General features: G+C 41.0%; 1 protein-coding gene across 1 annotated transcript; it reads right to left on the reverse strand.

The window, feature by feature from the left end:
- Positions 1–4,246: 4,246 nt before the first annotated feature.
- On the reverse strand, positions 4,247–17,261 carry UBLCP1 (ubiquitin like domain containing CTD phosphatase 1). Its single transcript, XM_064161945.1, has 11 exons — positions 17,170–17,261; positions 14,393–14,586; positions 13,926–14,017; positions 13,423–13,508; positions 13,222–13,337; positions 12,074–12,172; positions 11,135–11,172; positions 8,898–8,996; positions 8,049–8,165; positions 6,640–6,767; positions 4,247–5,272 (listed from the first exon to the last, which is right to left on the reverse strand). Exons 2-11 carry the CDS (start codon positions 14,544–14,546, stop codon positions 5,245–5,247), a joined length of 957 nt encoding a protein of 318 aa, XP_064018015.1. The 5' UTR covers positions 14,547–14,586; positions 17,170–17,261; the 3' UTR covers positions 4,247–5,244.
- Between the last annotated feature and the right edge of the window lie 684 nt (positions 17,262–17,945).

Below are 17,945 nucleotides of genomic sequence, written 5' to 3' on the forward strand. Positions count from 1 at the left end.
TAAAGGATTGGAAAAAATAGCAAAGACTTTTAAACTACACTATTACTATGAGAACATGCTCAGAAACGTAGCTCTGGATGTCAAGGCTGAGCTTGTTCAATGTGTTGATTAATTTGTGGACATTTCCCTCCAATATGAAGCAATTTAAACAACTTCTCAGAGCTGCCTGTGACTCAGGCTCTCATGCCCAGCTCTCTCTCTGTGGTCTGTGTTCAGGTAGTAAGCATGGCAGATCCAACTCAAACTCCAGGGACTGATTTTGCAGCAGGTAGAACAGAGTATTAGCTCAAATGAAGAGATGAAAATCCCGAGTGAGTATGAAGGTTGAAATACTTGCTTTGAGCATTGATATTGAACTATGAATTCTTTGGTGCTGTGATCCAGAGCTTGACTTGCCTTCCTCTCCAGAGCAGCATGAACAGTGAAGAACAAGGCTCTCACTGTTAAATAGCAAATGCTTTAACACCATGGGTGAACGCAGTAGCTAAAATTCTGATGCAATAACTTCAGTGTTTTACTAACACCAAAGTAAAAATTTTCTGTGGTGTTGCAAGGGAAAGAGAGGACATCACTCAGAAACAGTGACCATGCAGGCTTTACTCTAGGTTACCCACTCCTCTTGCATGCAGGAGTTGCAGTGAGTCCTGGCCCTTGCCATGGTGAAAATAGTAAGAGCTGCCCTTTTCTGGTGTACAAACACCTTGGGAATGGTGTTGCCTATGTACAATTCCAACTAGACAGCTGAAAGGAAAAAAGACACCACCTCAACTTCCACTCAAGTGTTAATGATGCACTCTGCTGCACCCATCACCCTGCTCATAGTGCTAAAACAATTATGTAACTCGAGAACAAGCACCCTTTGATGTGTATCAATTATTTCCTAACAGTAAATGAATTGGTGGAAAAACTGTTTGCTAGGAAAGATACAGAAATGAATGGTGTGGCATTGTGTGTGGCAAGGAAATGTGCCAAGCTCTGCACAGGCTTCTGAGAACTAAATGAGCATTCGAGTGCACAGAACATCAATGCAGCATCAAGGGATTCCTAGAGATGAGCAAAGTTCATAAATAATCATAAATAATGAAGCTCAGGGATGTAGGAGAAAGTTCATCAGTACAGAAATGGTTCACTTTGAAAGCCTTCATTATAGAACAACCATCAGAAAAGGGCTGAGGTATGAATGGTGAGGTTGAGGCCTTCTGTAATTTTGGGGGATCTGAAAGGTTATGGCAGTGTGGGGGATCTGATGTGGCTAATGCAGCTGGTTTGGAAAGTACAGGTCTAAGATGGACAGTGTGGTCCAGCACACAAAGCCAGGAGAATCAGATGTAGCACTGCAAACCATCACAGCTGTTTTTCACCACTGTCTGGGAAAATCTAGCCCATCAAATTGCTCATCTCTTGCCAGTCAGTTCTTCCAGACCTTGTGATTTTAAACTAAGATATGTGCTGGTTAGTGAGGAGCCCTTTCAAAGCAATGATGTCAGTACAGTACGCAGGTAACTTACGGCTGACACAAGATACTGCTAATACTGCTTACGCAAGAAACTCCTAACACTTGAAAGATGTACCTTGTCCTCTCTAGGATATGGCAGTGTTTTTTCCTCTTCTAGTTCTGGTATTCTCTCCCTCACCATTTTCTTTTCACTGAAATCTTTACCATCAGCCACCCTAAACTGGGGGCAGTGGTTCCCCATGCAAATAATGGCTACCACCTGCAACCACTTTCGTAATGTTGATAGCCAAGTTCCAGGGGATTCTGCTCTCTGGCACCTCTTCACTCAGCATTTCTTGTTTCAGGCACTGTAAGGACCCAGAACTGTGTATTTCTTCACTCTCTGAAATACAGTTTTTAACTTAGGCTTCATCTTATTGGTAGAAAGTATTCAGCACTTTTCACATCAGTCTTGGCTGCATCCTGAGCAGGCAGAGTGTAAAATTGTCTTAAACCCTTTGGCATCCACTTGCTGTCAGTTGAATGTCAAATCAGGAATAAAAATTGGCAACTAGCTGTAGACTTCACAGTCATGCAGCAGGATTTGTGGAGCTGAATTTGCAGTTCAGTTCTTGGCTTCAACTGTCACTCCATGTAGCTCCAGTGATGAGCATTCATGCCATAGTGAGGCATTAGAGTTGTCAGATATCCAGAGCTTACAGAAATAACTTCATTTTTAAATGGACTGTCTCTTTTGGTATGAATAATCAGACAGAACAGCATACAAAATACTTGACATGTACTGGGCTCCCAGTACAGCCTCTGACACATGAAACTACTGGGAGTATTTCAGACTCCATTTAATGCTTCTCCAGAGTTTCACAGAACAGTAAATTATGAGCTCTGTAATTAAGCCACACATTCCCTCTCTTTCATTATGCTTTAATCCTGTTTCTTTCAACAAGGCTTGTGAAAGTAATTGGTCAAATATTTTTCAGGGACCTGAATATAATCGAAAAGAAAACTAAATGTTAACAGGCAAAAAGGCTTTAACCTTTGATAGCTATTTCCAAGACTTGGCCACACTTTGGAAACAGAAGTAGGTTAAAACTGCCTTCCCTATTAAAAAGGAGAAAGATAAAAACCAGCAGAGGTATTTTCCTCTGAACTTATGAGCAACAAATACACTATTTTGGAGCTAAGCAGAAAAGTAGCCATTTATCCTTGAAGTTACACTAATTCTGGTAGTTGGGCACAAAATCTATAGCCCACAGGAGTCATGTAGTACAAGAAGAGCTGCACTGCTTTGGCCAAAATTCCACCCAACAGTGGCTAAAGGGGAGTGTGCAGGCTTGGCCACTCCGTATGCCTTGCTCATCTTCTTGAGCACCTGGAATTCCTGTACTGAGGCTATCAAACCTTCCTATTCCCCTTAGCGTCTGACTATGGACTTGTTTGTGAAGTTGTCCTCATTCCAGTTCAGCTTCCAAAATACTTTAAAGGGGAACACACAGCTATTTCAGATCAGCAAATCATAGAATCAACTAGGTTGGAAGAGACCTCCAAGATCATCCAGTCCAACCCAGCCCTGTCCAATCAACTGTACTTTGAATTCTGGAAGAAAACCCCAGTGTCACTGGAACAGAATCAAACAGAAATATTATTTTTAAATGTTCCTTGTAATAAAGCAAGATAAAGGCACATTGCAGAAAAAACTTCTGCTTGTGTGCCAGCTTTGAGCAAAGATAGAGGCATGTGTTCAAATACATTCCCTTAATTCTGCTGTGTCTCCTTACAAGGACAGACTTGAGTGAGCTGGATCTCTTTAGATTGGAGAGGAGCAGACTAAGACCTGACCTGTATTATAAATACATAAAGGGTGAGTGCAAAGAGGATGGGGTCAGGCTCTTGTTGGTGATGCCCAATGACAGGACAAGGGGCAATGGGTGGAAGCTGAAGCATAGGAAGCTCTATGTAAACATAAGGAAAGTATTTTTCACTGTGAGGGTGATAGAACACTGGAACAGGCTGCCTGGGTGGTTGTGGAGTCTCCTTCTGGCAGTACTCAAGACCCATCTGAATGTGTTCCTGTGTGATCTGGTATAGGTGATCCTGCTCTGGCAGGGGAGTTGTATGTGATGGTCTTACAAGGTCACTTCCAACCAATTAAACTCTACAGGTGATTCTAGTGCAATGCTTTGGCTTCTTTCAGTTGTTTGAAGGGAGAGGTAGTCTACATCAATATTGGTATACTGTCATATGCCATTCCAGTATCTATGCTACTGCAGCCTTTCTAGATAAAGGATGAGCACTGTTACCTAGGGGACTATACCTGCACTGCAGGTACATGTGTGAGTTAGCCTTCTAGTTCAGAAACCACCTCTAGAAGACAAAGCCTCAGAAATTCACCCTCAATCCCAAAGATTTTTATGCATCAGGATTCTGGTTTACTCATTTAAAATGCAGCTTGGCTTGGCACTACACCACAAAGAACAGTGGATAAGAAACTGTATATTTTCTGACAAGCCACTGAGCTGGAGCCTAACGTGCACATCTTAACAGCTCATTTGTGTCTGCTGTCCTGACACGCTGACATTTGCTGTCAAGGTTCCTTTCCCGGGCAGTCAGGCGCTTCGCGATTCAACACCGCTGCCCTAATCTGCAGCGGCACACACCAGGCTCTTACTTAACTACTGAGGCAAGGTCAGTGTCTCTGGAATGCAAACAAACACCCCCAAATTGCCTGAATTAAGATTATCAATGGCTTCTCTATCCTGAAGACTAAACAATGAAGACAGCACAGGCCACAAATTATGAAAAAAGGTATTTATTTATTTACACAACTGCTATAGTTCCTTAAGAACAATATATACCATTTTCCTTTGAAAGGGTCAGACTTCTTTCAAATACATGAACTGCATAATGCACAAGTGTTGGTAATGCCAAACAGCAGTCACATCACACTCCTATAGTGCAGGCATAAGCAGCGCAAGTAAATGACATTTTAAGAACAGTATGGCTGAATGTTGTATTTAAACACAGTGTTTGCACTTTGACAAGATTTAGCTAGAAGAGAACAAGGGTTTTGATCATGCTTTGTTAGGAATTAGACTCTCCCATCCTAGGTTTAAACTTCTTTATCTGATGTAGGAGAAATTTTCAGGCAGACTGCTTTTCACTTCCCAAATAAGTGGGTTTCTCTCCCGCAAACTTCAGTCCTTTGTTTTCCAGTAAACACTGCTTTATAGTACAAGTTCACATACTGGGGTAAATTTGCCACAGAGGTGGCACTTTCCCATCTTACCATCTTGCACAGAGAAACACTGACATACTAATACATACCAAACTTAGACAACTTGTAATTTATAGACTTAAATACTGGAATGGGAGAGGGGAACTGTTTCTAAAGATGGAGGGAATAGAGGGCTTACACAATTCATACACTGCCAAGGATGGCTCCTTTCTCAACTTTTTTTGGTCTAAATATCTTTTTTTTTTCTACTTTTAGAATGGTTTTGGTCTTTAATGGTTATGGTTGTACTTCAGCAGCAAAGGAGAGGGAAGTATTTTAAGTAGTAACACCAGAACTGAATGCAAGAAAAAGTAACTGACTTGTTTCTCCCACTTTGAGCTTATTGCTGTGATAATTTAAAAACCCCACAACCAACCAACTGGAAGACCAAGTATAGCAGTCATTCTGGCATTGGATCCAGTGTCCAGCACTATCACACTCTAGCATAAAAGCAAGGAAAAGTCCAAAGATCTTAGTTATGTTCCCTTCAGTTCAGTGCCACACAATTTGATTAGCGTTATTGTCCTTGCTTCTTTGAAAGATACCTGAAACAACAAAGGGACAGCTGTTCACGAAGGAAGAGGTAGGCACAAATACAGCTAGTTCCTTTCATAAACTCAGAGTATGAATCTGGTTTCTTTTCTTACTAGCAATCCCCTTCTTGATAATCCAAAATTAGAAATGTGATCAATACTATGTAGGATTTTACTTTATTTCAGTATCATTCAATTCCATGATAGATTTTCATACAGTAATTCAAAGTCATGTTTTCAGTAAGGTTCTTCTGGGCTTTTTAAGTGAAAGGGAGGAAGGAAATGCAAACACATTATATTCTAAGAAGCTAAAAATCTTATCATTTGGAAGGGCAGCTATTATACCCTTTAAGATAAAAAGGCCCATTAGATATGGCACTCCTTCAAGTAAATTCAAGACTTTAAGTAGTCATCCAGCAAAACCTAAAACCAGCCCTCCAAAAGCTGCTTTAGTCTCTGAGTTACTCCAAAATGCTTGCTTCCTGATCTCACAGCTCTCTTACTGCTACAGCTGGAGCAATCTGGCTATGTGGTACCACTGAAGTCTCTGGAAATGCTCCAGAAAAAAAATCTAACTGATTTAACTGACAGTGTGAAAGAGCCAGTGAACTTCACTGCTTTTAAAGTTTAACATTTGACTTTCTGTTCTAATCAGAAACCAGAAAAAAACTGTATCAGGTTTGCAAGCTGTTCCTTCAAGAAATCAATGTTTTTCAAGCAGCATATTGCACACTATTTTTTTTCACATGTATTGAAACTTTAGGCTGTTGCATAAAAACATGAAGAAGAATTTTACCCAAACATTTCATCTAATCATTCTCTGGCAAGAATTAGGATGGTAAATGGTGCCCTAAGCGTTTGGAAAACACTCATTTGTAATGCAGCAGTTTAAATTTCAGAGATGATGAGTACTGAATAATGCACAACCTGGGTATAGCACCTGAGAACCACACTTTAACACCTCAAATCTCTGAGGTAACTGCCCAAAAAAGCTGCCTTGTAACAAAGGATCTGAGATCTGAACTGACAGCATAGCCTTCTAAGAGTGGAGGGGAAAAAAGATTTCCAGGGGCCAGGTTCCTTCAAACATTCTTTCCCTTCAGGAAGCATAATTGCTTCACTGAAAACAACTGGTAGCTCTACATACTGAAGAAGTACTGGGGGGGAGAAAAAAGTCCATTCTGTCAAAATCTTATTTCAGGATAGCAGCCCAAACACTACACCTTTATTAAAGCCCTACTCAAATTAAACAATCTTCATAACTGCCAGTAATGTCAAAGTTCATCATCTTAGCTGTTTCCGGTCTTTGTATGGACAACCTCAAGCAAAACACAGTGGGTCAGGGACAGAAGGAAGAAACAATTAAACTTTGTTCTTACCTTTCCCAATGTTTGTGATTCAGCTCCAAAAAGTCATCTAATTTTGCTATTTCTTTGAGGTATTGAGTGAGCTTTAGAAGCTCCTTGTCTTTATCCCGATTTAAATGTGCTTTCATAAAAGGTCTTATCTATACAAAAGAAATAAACTGAGTATAACCATTTGATCAAAGTAAGGAAAATGCTTATGATTCTCTATCATTTATCACCCAATTAAAATGTATTTTTGGTACTATGGAAAGTGATAACTTCTCTTGGATATGAGGAAGAAAAACCTTTTCCATCAGTGGGCACATCCAATTTGTCTTGTACCTCATGCAAAGTGGACTGCAAGGTTTTTTGCTGTACATGCCCACTAGAAGAAATTTGGTTTGTCTTAAACTTCTTCAAGCCTTCCCTCTTAGTCAGACAGAATGATAAAACAATATGGAATGGACTGTCTTGTCTTCTAGTGTGATTTGATAGATGTTTCTGCAGGAGACATGAGGGGTTTTCAGTTTTGCTTTGAGTTGTGTGTCATCACTGGAACCAAATGCCTCCTTTTTTTCAACAAAGAGCATTTAACTACAGTCATAGTTCCTGTGAAAAGAGATGTCAGATACAAAGCTTATCTGACAACTTCTTTAAGCTTGGAATACATTATACCTGTGCCATGTTCTAGTGATTCACCATCCTTGTCTGAAGCTCCATTAACATGCTGACAAACGCTTTTCAAACTCGAGCTAGAGGGAGCTCTGAATAATCCTTTCCCAGTGAAATTTTTACTGTTCTTGATTTTCCTAACACTGTACAGTTTCAATTAACATCATCTTGCTCAATCTCATCAATTGCTACCTTTAAATCATGGAATCTGTCAAAGAAACACCACCTTGGATTTCTGCATCTGAAAACATCTTTTTTTGCATTTTCCAATGAATGCATGAGGGTTCCTGTAGTACTATGCTGCTGTACCCTCACATAAGTAAAAAAAATTAAGTTTCATTCTCCTGTTTTAGAACCTGCACTAATGACAGAGCATGAACTGGTTCACAGTTTTATAAAATGAAATATTTGCTGTTCTGTAGCATTTGTTATTTTTCTGAGTAACACCACTCTTGAGATCAAACATCACATACTTCAATTGTGCCTGCCTGCAACGCCCAGCTAGATTACAACTCACAGGTATGATTTAAGCAGAAATCATAATTTCTGGTAGTATCTTACAAGCTTCCTTAACACCAAAACAAAATCTATTTAATACTACTACAAAGGAAATGTTAGTTCAGGCAAATAGCAGTCAAAATAAAATATAATATGAATCTTGACTAGTTCAGATGAGCTTAGCTTTTCTTTACCATACAGCAAAGAATAGGAAAGTACTACTTTTTGTATAACAAAAAGCAGTAATGAATTAAAATTCCACTTCAAATTACCTTGAGTCCGTTCTGTGGATTCATGAGGAAGTTTCGGCCAATGTCATCAAACATAATAGTATTTTTTTTGCTGTAATATTCTGAAAACTTTCCCCAGATAACACCAAGAGGCTTCACCTGCAAAAAGAACACATACAAGGTACCTGGGGTGAATCAGATCATATATAAGAGCTAGAAATACTCTATAGGAACTTGAGTCCAAGCTTGAATAAAGATTTGTATTCTTTTGCTGAAAACTTAGCAGGTGTGGGGGACTTAATAAAGGAAGAGATATAAGGAGGGCTGTCTATAACTACCTGAAGGGAGGTTGGAGTGAGGAAGAGGCCAGCCTCTTCTCCTTGATGGCAAGCAACAGGACCAGAGGAGGTCCAGGATGGATATTAGGAAATATTTCTTCACATAAAGGGGTTCTCAAACATTGGAATAGTCTGCCCAAGGCAGTGGTGGAGTCACTGTCCCTAGGGGTGTTCAAGCACCGTATGTACCTGGCATTTAGTGACATGGTTTAGTGCTGACCCTTCAGTACTGAGTTGAAGGTTGGACTTGGATGATCTTTCAGATCTCTTCCAACCAGACATATTCTGTGATTAAATATTACCCAGAGTCAAGAAAATCATTCTGTTGGTAATACATTTTCTTGCAACAGTTATCCATTACTTGATTTGAAAGCAGTATCATCAAAATGTACTACTCAAAAATTCATAGAGAATTTCAGTAGGGAAAACCAGAAATCTATTCTTCCAAGATTCTTACAGTTTTCTTGCATGAAAACTCCACCATAACTTTATTGTTGAATTATTTCAAAGGGGTATAACGTATCATACTGTAGAAAAAGATCAAGGTGCTTACATCTATTAGTCCTCTTCTAGGAGTGTGCACTGTTATCATGGCAGCACTGTCCAACATGAAAGTTATCTTGTAGTTTGCATTGGTACTCACTCCGAGCTCCTGCATCACAAAGATTTATTACTAAAGCTTCCACTTGTGACAGTTTTACTGCTGTACAACTGGAACCACAATTATGAGACACTGTTTATCAAAGGTTGAGCTGCTGAGAATTACTAGAGACAATAAAAATAGGCAACTGAGGGGGGTGTGTTAAAGGTTTTTTTTACCCAATTAGCATCATAAAAGTACACTAGGCTACCAAGAGAAAAAAAGCTGGTAAGAATTAATTATTGCAGTCTTTACTACCTGAAACATGTCAGCATAAAATCAAAGCAATTCTGCAGAAGAGGCAAAATATGGAGGTCTTGCACATATCTTCATGCATATCTTTCACATGTCCTACATGCCTGAATTCTATTCAGTATCTATAGTGATGATAGCAACTGTGTACTGCCTGCTACTTGTGCCTTCCAGTGAGTTGCAACAAATTGCAGCCCAGTCAAAGAGGAAACACACATCAACAGTTCATAGTTGCAGCTGCTTCTTAGATGAGAGGCAGTTAGTCAGAAATCTGTCACTTTGCACTCTAAAGGTTTGATAACTTCTAAAATAAAGACTCCAAGGAAAGCAGGTTCTGGAAATAAAAAAATCTGACTAGATGAGAACATGATTTCCATTTCAAACCCTTTCCAAAGTAATAGCATAAAATCTGCTGCCATGTCATAACATAGATACTGATGATGATTTCTGGTGTGTGCAATGGTAGTAATATGCAAAGCTACATAACAAGGAGAAGCTCTCTGCTGCAACAGCTCTCTTGCTGCCACTGAATCGATTTGCTTTTATATGTAAAAGTGTATCTTGTAACTGAAGAGTCTACTTGGGTCAATGTCACGTTACACTGAAAAACGTAGCTCTTCTAGACGGTTTGAATTCCAGACATAACTACATGGTAAATGAGAGATTGAACTTGGTTATCTGACACTCCCTTCTTAATGCTATTCCTGCTTTGTAGTTTAAAACAAAATTCTTTATGCAAATTATATACTTTCATTGGTATGCACCCCTGGTGGTGTGAGTTTAGAGAGAAACAGCAGTTGGCCTCTAGTAAGTGGGAATCTCAACTGATCAAGGTCTCGGAGCAGGCATAGAAAGGCGGAGATTCATCAACATTTGAAAAGGATGGAAATGTGACTTACTAAACGTAGAAAGGTGACCAGGACAGGAGAATCAGCACAGTTTTGAACAATGGCTTTTCACAAGGTTAGTCCTAGAACTACACTGACAGACACAACGTTGCCACAAGAAGAGCAATGTTTGCAAGGCTCAGCATTGAGTCTACTTGCACTAACTCCACTTCATAGTTTTGAGGAAAGGTTCTCATTTCTGAGATCACTCTGAGATATTTCTGTTTGATTAGAAAAATTACAGTATTTTTTTAGAGTATTAATTATTTTGAGGAAGTGAATACCACAAAATATGTTTTGCTCTGTTAAAACCTGGCAAAAAATGTAGAGTGGAGATTAAAAATGTTTAATTTTGTAAGTTTTGCTTTGATTTAGAAGCACAAACACCCAAACCCACCAAACAAAAATACAGCAATTCTTAGTAAGCTTATTAGATTTACAGCTAAGCCTGACTGTAAATATGTTTTCCACTAAGTCAGCTGTACACAACTGGCTGGTTGCCCAATTTAGGTACGGAAGAAACCAGGATGGAAAGCAGAGCTCTTACGGATGTTTTAGTAAGGCAGAGGAAGCAACTGAATCACACAGCTGCTAGAGGTACAAGATAAATATGAAAAGAGTTTCCTCTTGATAACCTACTCCAACCTGCCACATCTGTTTCTTTAAAAAAATGATTATTACACTTAAAGACTAGGACTCTATAATTAGAGTAAGATAAAAGCAACTATGAAGGCTGCGTGACTAATCCAACTTTCAGCAGGTACTGACTTGTGTTTAGTTCTGCTAAATTTAGCACCTACTGCTGATAGTTTGTGTGGAATGCTAATATTAGAGTTAATCTAGTTTTGTGACAAAGATAATTTAAAGTGACAAGGAAGATTTAAAAACCTCAGGTTCTGAATCATACAACCTCCCCAGCTGCTAACCCTTTCTCTAACACTGAGCATGAGTTCACATCTATGAACAGCTTCCCAGACTCAAAACAAATCACACACTTTCAGAACAACTTACTTTCATTTTAGCTTCAATCCACTTCATATTAGTAGCAGCTGAAATAGAAGGGAGAAAATAGAAAGAATACTTGATCAGAATTAATTGCTGACAGGCCAAAAAGAAATAAGCCAAGAATTCAACATATCAAATGCAATTTCAGAAAGATCCAGCCTCGTTACAGCTTTTATGGCTGTCTTGAGTTTATTTTTATTTAGAAAAGCTTACTTGTCAAATGAACAGCAAGATAAAGCACTGCATGCATTTATAACATTTTCTAGACCAGCTGGATAGAACTACAGTCTGCAGGGCCATAAGAGGTATGCTTTGAGTAACCATACTGCCTGTACTGGATTTTCCCCTAGAAGCAATGATACAAATACATCAGACCTGAAAAAGGCAACATGCATTGCCCACTGATGGTAGAAAATGTGGAAACATTGTTCCAGACTATGAAAATTCAATTTTGTAATACAACTGGATTATGGTCTAAAGCCTGCATTAGTTAAAAGTCTGTTCTCCAGCTGTTGACCAGGAAGTGAAACAGCATGCAAAGGCAAATGATCAACCATCTCTGCAGACAGAAAAGTTTGGTTCATTTGGCAGTTCACTACCTATTGTCTAGATTGGATTATTTGTAAAGATGTCTATCAAACGGTGTTTGAATGTTGATTATACAATTTTGTTACTTCAAGCACTCGTTTGTTTGTACAAAGTGACACTCACCAAAGCAATGTTGAGCTTTATACTGTGCTTAGACTCATTGACGTGAGCAGCATGTGGCACTTTTTCACATAAGAATAGTGTGTGAACACTCCTACTGAATATATTACAGACAAGCACCCATGCATTGTTTTAGAGCTTATGATTCACACTAAAAAGCAATTAAAAAACTCCCACCTGCACTCTCTCTCAAACCCAATTTACAATGAAGTCTTAGGTACTGAATATAAAACTTACACCAAATTACAATATCATAATCCTCATAGGCAGATGTCAGGAATTCATGAAGGTATGGCCTCATCAGTTCCACTCCAGTTTCAGCACATGACCTGTGGTCTAAAAATAATACAAACAATTAATTGTAAAGTTTAAAGTTCATTGTGAAATTGCTAAAGTTCAGCCTGGCTTGCTTAACTACCCAGGGACCCGAGGATCTTCATGAGGGAAGTATTGGGGCACTTTAAAATCATGAATGAATTTATATCAAACTACCATTCCCATTTTAAAGATGAGAGAAGCAGCATAGTGAATGTTTCTGTTGATCCGTCCAAGTATTTAAGGGTTTAACTAATTAAACTAGAGATCTGTGGGTCTCAATGTCTTTGAAGAGTCTGACCAAACAGTTCACCTGAGCACCTCAGCAAACTTCTAACAGCTCAGATATGAAAAAGATTCATTCAAACCTAGTCCAGTTTTTGTGAGTGTACATCAAGCTTAATTCAGGCATACAAATGTTGCCTGTTAGAAGCAGAAAATCTGCTGTTAGATTCTGTTAGCAGAAGACCTCTACCTAAAATTTTTAGACTCACTAAGAGGTTGGATTTTGATTTGATTGTAAACAAATCTCATCAAAAGGGAAAGCTAAGGAAAAGGAGTAAGGAAAGCTATTATTTACTGCTTATAGTTAAGCTGCTGTGACACACCTATATCCCAGAAAATTAAGTCAGAAGGAAAATTCTGGCTTCCAAAAAATCCAGTCTGACAGAATTTTCAAGTAAAATGTGTTTTTGACTATGTTTAGTATCAATAAACCTGAAGCTGCTCTCCCATGCCTTCTAAAAGTGGAGTCAGTCAGGTACTGACCAAGATTATTCTTTCACAGTAGCTTGCCCTGGTGCCATGTTGTCCAAGATATGAGTTGGTAAAGAGAAAAATTATTTGGATAGCATACTAAATTTGCTGCACTAAAATCAGTAAAACACAACACTTTAAAAGCCCATTGCTTTTTAAAAATATGAGCAAAAGACCCAAAATGTTACAAAGCAGAAATATGTAGCACAACACATAACCAAGTTACAGATGAAGATTTGCCATCCAAAAATCAAGAAACATGAACTGTCAAGTAAACTGACCCCTTAAACCCCACAAGTTGCATAAAATCTCACCAAATAGTGTATAATCAACGTCCAACACCAGCAGCTTTTTTCCTTCTCTAGGGGGATTCAGAATTTCCACTTTGTATTCTTTAACTCTGCGGGAAATTTTTAGTAGATTTTCTTCCCTAATAGAAAAGTGCAAAAAGTTAATTACAATGCATAGTGTACATTCAGTAACAAGACTGGATTTTAATAGCTAAAATTTCAGACCTATTTTCTACTTCCACAACTTCCTCTTCAATATCAAAGTCATTGACAACATCATCGTTATCAGGAGGTGGTCCAAGGACATCTTCCTAGAGAAATGAGAAAATAAGCTAATTAGGATCACTGAAGGAAAATAATAATGGGTGGTGTTTCTGTTCCTGCATGTTACAGAAAGACAAAATACTACTTAACCAAAATGATTTCACTTTACCAGTGGAAAGAATTACCAAAGTATACTAAAGATTGTTCAGTTTTGAGAAATCAATGAACATTATAATAATAGGTTTGTACTTTAAGTCCAGAATGACACAGCAGTTGAATGACAACATTGCTACTATAGTTCTGCAGAAGAGTTTGCTTCACTTAGGAAAATAAATACCAACAGAAATCTTCTGTACTACTATCTTTTAGATGATGACTGGGATATTAAAAACTTTAAATCATAATGAGACCCATATTTTATTTAAACACACTGCTTAAGCTAATAAAACAAATAAAATATTTACCAAACTCTCTTCACGGGTGCCCATCATCATAATTTTAGTATTTGGTTTCAACTTGAGAGCTCCAAGCTTAACATCATCATCTGCAGGTTTGCCTACAATGTGAGCAGACATTTATTACTTGGGCATTTCAGAAATTTGTCAACACATTTCATGCTTGAGTTACCCATCAAACAGCAGCATATCCCAAACTGTATCACTGCCTTCCTCTGTATATGGACACATTGCTTGTCTGGCTAGCAGCAATTTAACTTTTTAAACATACCTTTGCTGCACTTCCAGGTCAGTCATTAAATGTATTGACAATAAACAGTATCAAGTCATGTATAAAATTCCTATGCTCATTCAAAAGCTAGATCTGGGGGGGGGTAAATGGCCTGTTTGTAAATGCATCCTGGCTAGGCTTAGAGGGTGTCTGTCCTTAAACATCTCAGGCACATCCACCACAAACAATTAATATGAACAGTTACCCTTCATTTTAAGTCCAAGTAGTTTCTGACGCTCTGGTAACACTCCTGTAAGGCCTTTAAGGGACTGCTTCAGATCCAACACTGTGTCTTCCTCTGATAGTGAGGTTATTGTATACTCCTGTCCACCCCATTTTATTATGAGAGAGAGAGACATCCTTGACGCATATGTTCAGTAGTAGCTTCTGAAAAATGTGCTGCAGGAGGAAAATGCAGTGGTCAAATAAGGGAGAAATAGAAGAACTGCTCTTTTCAGATGACAAACCCTACAGTCTGTTCAAAGTATTTTTGATTTATTATCTTGCACATTAAAGAGCTGTTTGTTTTGCATGAACAGATGACAAATGCGTTGATAAAATGTTGAAACTACAAGGCAGAAAGAACAGCACTGAAAATGGGGCTCCGAGTTCCGCTTCAGTGTATTTAGCAATGTCACAGTCACTGTTTGCTCCAGCATATGCTCATTTGCTGTGTTCTGTGCAGGTACAGCCTGTTCACTGCACAACCACGACCCAGGCAGAGTACTGCAGTATCATAAAAGTCACTTCAAAGCTCAGAAACGTCCTCTGCAACAATTATGCAACCAAACCAGCTATGGGGATATCTTGACAGATATAACAACAATATTAAAATATTAAAACCCCAAAACATTTAAACAGTTCCAAACTCAAAAGTTCATTTTTAGCATTGCATTTCTTTAACCACTTTCCCTGTGCAATACCTGCAGCAATACACACCCCAGGTCACGTCTCACTGTAGCAACATCAAAGTGGGAGTCTGAAAGCAAAGCCAAAATACACACCTACACAATGCAATTACACTGTAAGAACTGAACTTTCATTGCTGTGCTGACAAAACAACCATAATTATACTATCTTTAATTTCTACAGCATCACTTATACAAATTATATTTAGCAGTTGAGTCCTACATTAAAGACAGCAGTAAAACAAGATTTTTTGCCTTGTGCAGAAGGAACATGAAGATCTCTTTCCTGTTAACGCTTGGAATCAAGTAGATGGAAAGTTATCAAAAGGCTGTTACCGTGAGGAGATGCAGAGGCCTCTCTCTGCACCACTAATGGCAAGACTGTCCTCAAAGACTGATAATCAAAAGGAGAAAGCAGATGTGGGAAAAATCTCAAGGCTATCCACCTTCAAGAAATGCACTGCACAAAGAAATACAGACCTGGGTATTCAGAAAAAAATCTCAGACTTCGAAAATTGGATTTTTCTGCCCCTCTGGTGTTGTATTCTCAGAGGTTACCTGCTCTCACAGGAAATAGTTCTCATTGATACAGTATAGTCTGTTAGGAATGAACAATTACTCAGGCATACCCACCAAGCTCAGAGCAGAAGACAAAGAGAGGGCTAGATAGAAGCTGTTTGCTGAGGACACTACAAGCAGCACCTTCACACTATTCTCTCTAAAAGCACTGAAAACAAATTGAAGAGGAAAACTGGTATCACAGAAAAATTATTCCCCTTCAATTTTTTCTTTACAAAACATCCCCAAATCAGATAGGGACCTGGTATTATCCTGTGAAAATGACTCATGATAAAGGGGCCCTCGAAGCACAAAGAAATTCAGCTGAGTTTAAGGCTGCATGGTGTCAAGCAATGTTGACACATAAGGTCATTATCATAAATTGTCCCTGTCTGTAAACCTTTGACAAAGTATTCAGAAAGAAAAGTTTATTGTCTGTTTTCCTACCTGCACAATACATCTGAAATCATTCTGCAAGTAAATACCTAGGGCAAGAATGCTAAGAGAACTCCTCAAGTCTCTGTCCAGTGCTAAATTGAAAAGGTCATCCATCCAAAGTTGAACACTTGACCAAACATCTATGCTTACTACGTTACAGCCCTGTCAAGATGAACGTTACCAGGAACGCCAAGCAGAAATAAAGCACCTTTATTCAGTGCCAAAACACGAAGGGGACTAAGTGTGGACACCAGAATCAATGAGAACAGGAAAAATTATTACAAGAAGAGAAAGACAGGGATTTTCAAAGTTTGAACCATCAGGGCTGGATGCCATGTGAAAGAGAAGCTAACAGAAATTAAGCCTGCTTTGGCTAATTACATCTTGTGCGCCTTTAAAGCCCCTTGGACCACTAAGAGCCTATGGGTTGGAAGGTCACTGGGTCAGACAAAGTGTTAAAAGTTGTGTCGTAGTTAAGTTTTCGTATTACACCATTTATCTAGGAAGATTAGGTAGAATGACACACATCTTTTTAAATTTCACTACGCAACATAAACTATTAACCACACAAACCCCCAAGGGACAGAGAGCGCAGTACTGTGCAGAGGGGACCGCAGCACTTTCTACTGCACCGCAACAGGTGGAGAAAACGGAGCTTCACGGCAGAAGCCGCTCTGTGGCAGCCACCGCCGCGAAGCCGTCTCTGGACACGAGGAACACGAGCCGAGGTTCGCCTTCCAAACATCTTCTGTCGGGGCTGTCCCAGCAGCGACAAGGAGAGCACGGGAAGAGCCCACAAGCTGTCGCCGGGACGTGGGGAGCCGCTCCCGCCTGGCAGACGTTAGCGGGGCACTCACTCCGCCAAGATAAGCGCCCAACTCGCCCCCCCCCCCGTCCCCGCGACCGGCCTTGCCTCACCCCCGCCCGGTAAAGGCCGGCCTTCAGCGCACAAGGACAGGCACGGACCCACCGAGCTGCCCCTGGACCGGGGACACGCAGGCGCTCCCCGCAGCCCGTCGGGTCACTGTGCCGCCGCTGATCCACCCCCACCCCTAGGCAGCGCGATGCGGCCCCTCACCCTGGCAACGGAACGGGCACCGTCCCGCGATCCGCCGCACCGGAAGCGGAACTGTCGCCCGCCGGAAGCGGGGGTGTACGTGTGTAAAACCGCGCGGTGCCGGCAGCTCCCGGATGTGCGCCAGCTTCCCCCCCGGCCCGCGGCAGTCTCGCTGTGGTACCGCGGGGCCGCCGGGGCCCGGTTCTCTGCCCGCCCGGCCCGCGGCAGTCTCGCTGTGGTACCGCGGGGCCGCCGGGGCCCGGTTCTCTGCCCGCCCGGCCCGCGGCAGTGTCGCTGTGGTACTGCGGGGCAGCCGGGGCCCGGTTCTCTGCCCGCCCGGCCCGCGGCAGTGTCGCTGTGGTACTGCGGGGCAGCCGGGGCCCGGTTCTCTGCCCGCCCGGCCCGCGGCAGTGTCGCTGTGGTACCGCGGGGCAGCTGGGGCCCAGTTCTCTGCCCGCCCGGCCCGCGCTGACTGGGCGGTGGTGGGGAGCCCGGCGTGGACTTTCTGTTCAGCACCGTTCAGGCTGCGAGGCAAGGGGAGATTTCACCGGTAGCAGGTTCCGTCGCCCGCCCGTCTGCGGACAGCTGCTCGGGGCTGCGCCCGGCGGGTGCGTGGTTTTGCGAGGCGGAGGTCGCGGAGGAGGGGCCCTTGCGCGGGCCCTCTCGCTCCCTTATAGCCTCTGTGAGGTTAAGCTGTACTGGACTCCACCAAAGCTCAGCCTGGGTCCCCAGCGAGCAGTATCCACGTGCAGCTCTTGCCACCGGTGTCTCCTTTTCGTTACTGCCCCTGACAGGAG

The sequence above is a fragment of the Pogoniulus pusillus genome, chromosome 22, assembly GCF_015220805.1.
Source record: "Pogoniulus pusillus isolate bPogPus1 chromosome 22, bPogPus1.pri, whole genome shotgun sequence".
Taxonomy (NCBI): domain Eukaryota; kingdom Metazoa; phylum Chordata; class Aves; order Piciformes; family Lybiidae; genus Pogoniulus; species Pogoniulus pusillus.